General features: G+C 34.0%; 1 protein-coding gene across 1 annotated transcript in view; it reads right to left on the minus strand.

Annotated features, from left to right (window-relative positions):
• LOC107548974 (myosin-IIIb) overlaps positions 1 to 9,479 on the minus strand; it is a 70,996-nt gene that overhangs the window by 13,413 nt on the left and 48,104 nt on the right. The window contains 6 exon segments of the mRNA XM_071582274.1: positions 2,093 to 2,234; positions 4,346 to 4,437; positions 5,404 to 5,451; positions 5,625 to 5,672; positions 5,758 to 5,843; positions 7,368 to 7,487. Coding sequence (XP_071438375.1) covers positions 2,093 to 2,234; positions 4,346 to 4,437; positions 5,404 to 5,451; positions 5,625 to 5,672; positions 5,758 to 5,843; positions 7,368 to 7,487 — 536 coding nt within the window.

A 9,479-nucleotide genomic window follows, 5' to 3' on the forward strand; every position in this document is an offset into this window, starting at 1 on the left:
ATTCAAGATGGCTGCATCTGATGACGTCATAATATGCTAATTAGACGAGTATATTTACACCCCACATAAACTTTCGGTCATGCCCAACATTTTTTTAATTTACAGTAGATCTCTATCTTTAAGCCTTTTCAAGCCACAAGCTTTTGAAACCTTGATGTCAAAATCCAGCATTTTTCCCAAAAATCCCTGGCACCTAAAGGGTTAAGTCCTTTCCACACTGAGCGCGAAAAAGCGAAACGAATACCGGACGCAATGACGCACTGGAATAAAACAATAGATTTCTATGGATGCTTCCATATAGACAGCGAACATTCGTGACAACACATGAAATATAATGGTTTATTAAAAAAAATACAGTTGCCAAATGCATAGGCTTTCTAGCATTAATATGATCCTACTATAGCAACAATTTACGACAGTCCGTTTCACAAAGTCGCATTATTACATCTGACACAAACTTTCCGCTCAAGCGGTTCAACTAAGAATGCAGCACTACTGAGTAAGCTGTAAGATGAAATAATTCTTTAATGTTTAATAGAGGGCTAGATGGTCGTATTTAGTTGATTATTTCACTGTATTGTTATTGTTTGTTGCTGTTCAAGTTGTTCGAACTTAAAATGATGCATCTGTTAAATAGGTCGCAATGAATGAGTTATGTCAGGGAATCGGTCGCAATAAGCTTGTGTTTCAGTGTAAAGCAGACACAATTAAGTATTTCTGGTGGTTGTGGTGGTGTCACTTGTCTGTATTTGTGGTAAAACTGCTGCCTAATGCCAAGTTCACACTGCACGATTTTAGCCCGATTTTTCACTCGCCGACAGGTTTTGCGAAATCGCTGACCAATGCCCGAAATCAGAGGCAAATCGGTGCTCGTTCAAGCGAGTGACAATCATTTATCACTTATTTGTTCATTAATGACGTCATCAGCGACTAGTCGACTTCGACTCGACTTACATCACATAAAAGTCGACTTCAAAAAATCAGAAGTCGTTCAATGTGCATGTGCATGTGTCTGCTTATTAATCAAAATCAACTATAGATCACAACTGGAAGTTATTACAAGCACTCGATGATGGTTTAAAGTGGGTAAGCAAATGCATTAATAATTACATACATTTGCAAGTGTTGCTTGATGCTACTTCTAATTATATTTTAGGATGTAAACTATTCTTGTAAGCATTATAAGCTATGTTTCTATCACCTTATTTTTATGCGCATTTTGAAGTATCGCATTTGAGACGAGTGATGGAAATGCCAAATTTAGAATAAAAATGAGTTTTTACGCTCGCTTGTGGTTTTTGACTTGTGCGAAAAATGGTTAATGCAAATAATGGGAGATGGAAATGCATTTTGCGAATAAATTCCTCCAAGCGCATCAAAAAAAGTCATGTGACTTTGCGCTATGGGACGGCAAAACCTGACTAACCAGCGGACCGATCTCATTCCACAGCATCTGAAATGTTGTTATGGTCATTCAGAAATGCACGAGCAAAGTCTGTCATCAAAGTATTTCTGTATAATTGCCTCCCAGAAATGTTGCGTTCCCAAACAGCAGCATCCACCTCCGAAAGCAGTGAATTTCCGAAATTCATTGTGTTTCGTCTGCTCGCTCTGAGGCGCAAGTCATTTATTATATAAATCACTACTGTTCTTAGTGATTTATAGTGCCAGGTTATCTGGAAGTGACGATTTTGTTCTCTTTGATTCGTTGTGATGGAAACTATGCTTGTTCGCAAATGTTTTATGCGATATTCCAGTTTTGCGCAAACCCGGCTATAGATAGTTTGTTTCTGGTGTAGAACCTTGTTTATCTTAATTTAATGCTCTATATTGAGCAGCGGATGATGTTAAATCCATTTACGAGGTACATATCTGAGGAAAAATGCATTGTTGGTTGGTGCCACCTAGCGTGCAGGTGTGAATTAGCAGAAGGCGAACAATCGCTTCATGTTCGGTGTGAAAGCACCGTTCGTCGGCGATTCGCCTCGGTGTGGAAAGGCCTTTAAACACACGCCACTGCCATCAGCACTGGAGCTGCTGTGAACACAGAGCACAGTCCTTACGCCGGTTCTCCTGCTCCAGCTCCAGACGCCTCCTCCTCTCCTCCTCCAGCTGCTGTCTCCTCCTCTCCTCCTCCTCCTCGCGCTCCTCTCTCTCCCACTGAGCCTGACGCTGTCGCCGTATCTCCGCCAGCAGAGCCAGATACCTCCTCCGGCAGATCCTCGTGCGGTAATCTACACAACAAGAGACGCAGTCAAGTATTAAACACACTCGAATGCCACAAGACAAACTCATCACACTGTTAAAAACAAGCATATATGTGACCCTGGAGCACAAAAGCAGTCATAAGGGTCAATTTTTTGAAATTGAGATTTATACATCATCTGAAAGCTGAATAAATAAGTTTTCCATTGATGTATGGTTTGTTAGGATATGACAATATTTGAAAATCTGGAATCTGAGGATGTAAAAAAAATCGAAATATTGAGAAAATCATCTTTAAAGTTGTCCAAATGAAGTTCTTAGCAATGCATATTACTAATCAAAAATTGAGTTTTGATATATTTACAGTAGGAAATTTACTAAATATCTTAATGGAACATGATCTTTACTTAATATCCTAACGATTTTTGGCATAAAAGAAGAATCTATAATTTTGACCCATACAATGTATTGTTGGCTATTGCTACAAATATCCCCCAGCGACTTAAGACTGCTTTTGTGCTGCAGGGTCACATCTCATGTTTACAGTAATACACTTGAGACTGAATTCTTTTCATTCTGAGGTAATAAATTGTAGAAGGAAAAATCTGAAAACACACATTGCATTAATGTATAGCCGCAAAACTTGTCTAGTGTGATAAATCCCTTACTAACCGTGTCTGTGTGAGTTTTATACAGTATTTCAGCTCCTCGTGACCGTGTAAAGCCAGTAAACATGGTAACTTTGATGCAAACACACACATTTTAACTTTCAGAACACAAAGTCAACAGGTCGGAAAAATTAAGATTTTTAAAAATGTTTTTTAAAGAAGTCTCTTCTGCTCATTAAGGCTGCAGTTATTTGATAATAGATACAGTTGAAATATTGTGAAATATTTTTACCATTTAATAAAACATTTTTTCTATGTGAATATGTGTTAAACAGTAATTTATTCATGTGATGTGCAGCTGTATTTTCAGCATCATTCCTCCAGTCTTCAGTGTCACATGATCTTCAGAAATCAGTATAATATGCTGATCTGCTGCTCAAGAAACATGATTATTCTCATGATTATAATCATGATTATTAGTCTGATTATTATCAATGTTGAACACAGTTGTGCTGCTTTTTAAAATTAAATAAATTTTAATTTCATTTAATAAACAACTCTCGTTATGTCGATATAACGAGAAAATTAAGTCGTTATAACGAGAAAACAACTCTCGTTATGTCGATATAACGAGAAAATTAAGTCGTTATAACGAGAAAACAACTCTCGTTATGTCGATATAACGAGAAAATAAGTCGTTATAACGAGAAAACAAGAAGGAAAAAAAAAATAATGCATGGCCGCTTAGAACTTCCGTAAATAATTTCTTCTTTTAAGGCACACATTAAATTGATCAAAAGTTAAATTTATAATGTTACAAAAGATTTCCACTTTAAATAAATGCTGTTACTTTGAACTTTCTATTAATCAAAAACTCTGGGGGAAAAAAAGTATCATGAAGCAGCACAACCTGAAAATTCAGCTTTGATCACAGGAATAAATGACATTTTCAAATATATTCAAATAGAAAACACTTATTTTAAATTGTAAAAATATTCCACAGTGTTACTGTTTTTACTGTGCTTCTGATCAAATAAACACATTATTAATTATTAAATAAATAATAATTAATATAAATAGTGTATGACCGCCCATATTTACATATTAAAACAAAGGAACATGACCTGTTCTGATTACCAACAATAATAAAGAACTATGCCACGATGAAGGGGTTAATGAATCATAACAAAAGGTCATTTACATACAAAAGTCTTAAAGGTACAGTAGCAAAAACAGCCTGTATAACTCCAACTATGAGTCAGAGAATGGAAAACAGCCATTATGACCTTTAATGAAACAAACCCTGACATTATGAGTAAATATCAGGGGGGAAACACGCAAAAAAAGGAACAAATCCAGGTAAAGACCCGAGACATCCGAGTTCATGTCTGCACTTGCTCTCATGAGTGTGTTTCTCTGAGAGGTGATTCAGGCTGCTATAACACGGTCAAACGATGAGCTTTCACGCGAGCTCCTCTGTGTTTAATATACTCTTATTGTGGGATAAACAAATGAGTTGAATTGCTCCTCACTCTTCTGAATGACAAGCGCCGCTCGTCCCAGTCTCTCCAGCAGACGAGCCAACTCCTCCTGGTGCCAGTACTTAAAAAACAACCGGGACGACCTGAAAGAGCAGCACAAGAGGACTGCTGTGACTGGCTGATACGTCAATATCATCAGAGCCATTAACGTATCTAATCAATCAGTTCATTCTATTTTATCACCAAAAGTTCAAGCCAAATTAAACTAAATTAAATGAACCTAATATCCTGACAGGACTTACAAAATCTAGATTTTAATATTTTATGAATATAAATGTAGCATATGGATTTGGAACATCAGAAGAATTGAATTTTTTTCCATTTTAGAAGATAACTATTCCTTTTCATTTCAAGCTCTTTTCATTGCAGCAGTAAATGTATAATTAATTAACATTTAAATATTGCTCTTTTGTCTCTTATTTAATAAATGTATGAGATATTCAAAAATGTAATGTATTGCAATTACATACATTATTTAATAAATAATATGTTAAAAAATAAGTAAAATATAAATTAAAAATACATTTATACATAATGTAAAAAAATAAAAAATAAATTATGTAAAATATAAATATGTAACATTATTAATAATCACACACACACACATGCATATTAAATAAATTATTAAATAGCTAATTTATGTATATTTATTATATTATTTTATTATTATTACATTTTAATAAATGTTATATTTACTTTAATTTAAAAAAATTTAAATAATAAATATTTAAAAAAAAAAATATTTATTTATTACATATATTAACACACACACACACACATATATATATATATATATATATATATATATATATATAATTTAACAAATTATTAAATAGTTAATTTAGGTATAATTATTATATTAACATTTTGACCAGTTTTATATTACATTTTTCCTTACTTACATTTTCTGAATGGTGGTTAGGGGTTTGTTTAAATCATTAAACCAGCATAAGAACAATAATAATTGTGATGCATGTCTCAAATACCCCTAATAATGCTTATAATTTGATTGATTTCATGACTTGCATCTGCATCACGCTCAAACGTACCCGCACTTCCAGCCAGAGAGTTCAGTGCTGTTCAGGATCGACATGCAACTGAAAGAAAACAAGCCAAATGATCCATATTAATGAAACCGAATGATAGGGAGCTTATTCCTCTCATGTGAGATTTGTCAAATGAACTATTAACATCTTTATTAACAGTACGTCATTATTAACAAAAGTGCATTATTATCTATCTAGGTGGGAACTTTGTGTGTTGTTCACACCTGGTTTTGTCCAGCGGGAGGTCCGGTTTGAGCAGCAGAATGTTGTACCTACAGGACAGAAATATGAGTCACGCCGCAGGAAATCTGATGTAATGAGCTCATAAAATGTCAGTTTTCTCGCCTGCACACGAACCTCTCTGCAAACTCCCTGAACTTCGGACGCCACGAGAAACCGTCCCGCCGGATTCGGATGGTTTCCATCAGGCCGTTGTATCTCATCTGCAGAGGATGGAAAGAGAAAATCAGATTATTATCAAATTGTTTATTTAATTAATACATTACATAAATATAATAAATTAATGTATGTATATTATTATTGTAATATGTGACCGTGGAGCACAAAAGCAGTGTTAAGTCGCTGGGGGATATTTGTAGCAATAGCCAAAAATACATTGTTACATTGTTACAAGTTAAGATTAAGATATTTTGTAAATCTCCTACCATAAATATATCAAAACTTAATGTTTGATTAGTAATATGCATTGCTAAGAACTTCATTTGGACAACTTTAAAGATGATTTTCTCAATATTTAGATTTTTTTGCTCGATCTCGGCCAAATATTGTCCTATCCTAACAAACCATACATCAATGGAAAGCGTATTTACTTATTTATGTATAAATCTCAATTTCGAAAAAATTGACCCTTGGTTTTGTGCTCCAGGGTCACATATATAATTGTATAATATACATTTTATTATATATTTTATTTTATACGTGCACACACATATGTATATATACAATTAAATTGTATATAAAATATGTATATTATATAGAAATATTATATACATCACATTTTCTGTTAATATAAAATGTAATAAAAGCATACATAATAAATATTTCATATTTAATAGAAATAATAATTAGTTATATATGTATTATATTTTTAATTAAATATAAAATATAAATATCTATATCTATTAAAACATAAATATACATTTTATAATAGTTTATGACATATATATTCATTATATAAAAATATAAATTTTTTATTTAATATAAAATAAAATACACATAATAAATATATTAATTAAACATTTAATAATCAGAATTTATATTAAGTATATATTGCGCATTATGTATTACATTTCATATTAAAATAAAAAAATGTGTCGTTTTATTCTATATTATGTGATATATAATATCTATTATTCTTATAGGCTGAAAACTGCACTTCCATAAATGTCCAGCAGGTGTCAGTGTTGCACAGTCATGCAGTTTTGCTGCTGTACATCATCTGACCATGTGACTTAATAGCTGTTTATGTGTAGACATACATGCACAGATAGACACAAACTGCATCATTTGAACAGGATGGACCGATCTTCCAGAAAACAGAAAACATTAGCTGCTAGTTGCTTATTACTTACTAACCATCCAGAACACTTTAGAAACCACTAGGCAGCACCCTAACATAGTGGTGGACTAATATCTACACAACACAGAGCTTATAGTCAGTGTTAAAATCTACAATGTGTCATTGAACTAATAGCTCCAACAAGATAATGGCGAGATATATTCATATTGGCCCTTAAACACAAATTTAGCGGCTCCTGTATCATTAAAGGGATTTGGATTGAGCTTCATCATAACAGCATTGAAAGGTTTGCAGGTTTAAGTACAGCTCACAGAGCTCAGTCTGCACCGGAGGGCAGGAAAATCTGAGAATGCATTCAGCTCCACAGAGGAAAATGAAAGAGGCCACAGACAGGGCCGAACGCAGCGGAGCTCTCAGTTTAACCCACCTGATCCATCACCAGTTTACTGTCCAGCTGATCGGGCTGCTTGCTTTGGTTGGGTTTGATGCACCGAACAAAGTGTGGACCAGCCGCAAACATCTTCTCCATGAGGACAGCCAGAGAACGCTGCACGGAAAACAACACACAGACGGTTCGGCTGCAGGGTCAAACACACGAGTGAGAGTCAGAGCTGAGTTACCATGAAAACCACAACGCAAACGGTCCAAGAAATAGACTTCACTTTACGAAAATAACATTTATCTTCATTATGGGGTGAAATTTATTTATAGAAAAAAGTTTTCCATCAGAGAATAAAAAAAATACAGATAATTAAATAAAGGTAATTTTATCTCACAATTCTGGAAATTCTAATCATAATAGTGAGAGATATATATATATATATCAGGGATGGGAAGATTGCCTGATTCACTCGGTGCATCGGCATAAAAAGTTAACGATGCGATGCATCGGTTTAAAAAGTGTGCATAAGCTACAAGTTGGCATTTATATCGCAATGCATCGTTTCTAACATATTTGCATTGGTAAAAACCGATTTATTAATATATAATTACTAGTGGATGCGCTATAGGCCTTACTTTTATTGTTTAGAAAGTGACCAATAATCTGTGACCAATATTTTATATGTATATTGATTTCTCCTCTCTAAACTGTTTCTCAAGCGCGCACTCTCATCACTGCTGCTGCGTGAATATGATGCATCACAACACTACAAAGACCTGGAATTAAAGTCCAAAACCTGACTTGAAATAACCTAACAAATCAATCGGGGCTAAAGCGGTTCCATAAACGACAAATTAAGTTCACACAATCTCAATAATTTGTGCACGTTTATTTTTAAGCAGCTCTTAATGTCGATCATGGGTGAATATATCTGTGCTGTTTAATGCATTTGAGATGTTGTGATTTTCTCAGTGCATAACTGATATGTCACAGGTATATTCTTTCATCTGTAAATGTTAGAAAGTCACGCAAACATATCCATTTTGCTGTCAGGAGTGAACGAGCGCTGCTGCAACTAAACAGACTGAGTGCAATCGCAATAATTCTGAGTAAAATATACATTTTGCTAAAATATTTGTTGTTGGACATTAAATTTGTCTTTTGTAGAATTTGAAACCTACATATAAGTGTATTTGTATTTTTATGATAGCAGTAACTGTAAAGGGACTATTATAGGTAAATCAAATGTAAGCTAGACACAGTAATTACTAAGCTCAAATGAGTTCATGTGTTTCTTATAGCAGTTAAAATATAGTCATTTTCTTTATTATTTATTTTCATTTTTAATTCAGTGATTTGAACTTTTAATGTAGTTATTTTAATGCTTTAAAGAGCTATTTTAGATTGTAATGTCCTAATGTTCTGCAAACTATAAAAGGTACAGCTGTCATAAAACCTGAGAAAAATGCTGAAAAAAAAAAAAAAAAGTCAAATAATAGTATGTGAGAGAGTAGTAATATCATTGGGTTCCTATTGGTCAGTGTTAGAGGACTTAGTCTGACAGTTAGCCTGCTTTAGACCAGGTTAGCTTCCCAGCATAAGTTGCCACAGTGACTAAGCATGATCTAGGCCTATGTGAAATTTGCTTTATGGAACCAAATCATTTGACAATGAGTCAGACTAACTGAAATAAGCCTGACGTATTTGGTAAACTTGTTTTATGAAACGGGCCTCGAGGCATGAAGAGTGATCATATTTTCTCCATTGCATCGTATTGCATCGAATTGCATTGTGTTGAATCGAAATCGGATCACACTGCATCATAACAGGGGTGAATCGTATCGCATCGGTAGCTGCTTCATATGTATCTTTAATGTATCGTATCGTTGGCTATGCATCGAGATGCGTATCGTATCAGCCTCAGTCATGAGATGCACATCCCTAATATACAGTGGGTACGGAAAGTATTCAGACCCCCTTAAATTTTTCACTCTTTGTTATATTGCAGCCATTTGCTAAAATCATTTAAGTTAATTTTTTTTCCTCATTAATGTACACACAGCACCCCATATTGACAGAAAAACACAGAATTGTTGACATTTTTGCAGATTTATTAAAAAAGAAAAACTGAAATAACACATGGTCCTAAGTATTCAG

The sequence above is a fragment of the Sinocyclocheilus grahami genome, unplaced genomic scaffold, assembly GCF_001515645.1.
Source record: "Sinocyclocheilus grahami isolate Dianchi unplaced genomic scaffold, SAMN03320097.WGS_v1.1 scaffold359.1, whole genome shotgun sequence".
NCBI lineage: Eukaryota > Metazoa > Chordata > Actinopteri > Cypriniformes > Cyprinidae > Sinocyclocheilus > Sinocyclocheilus grahami.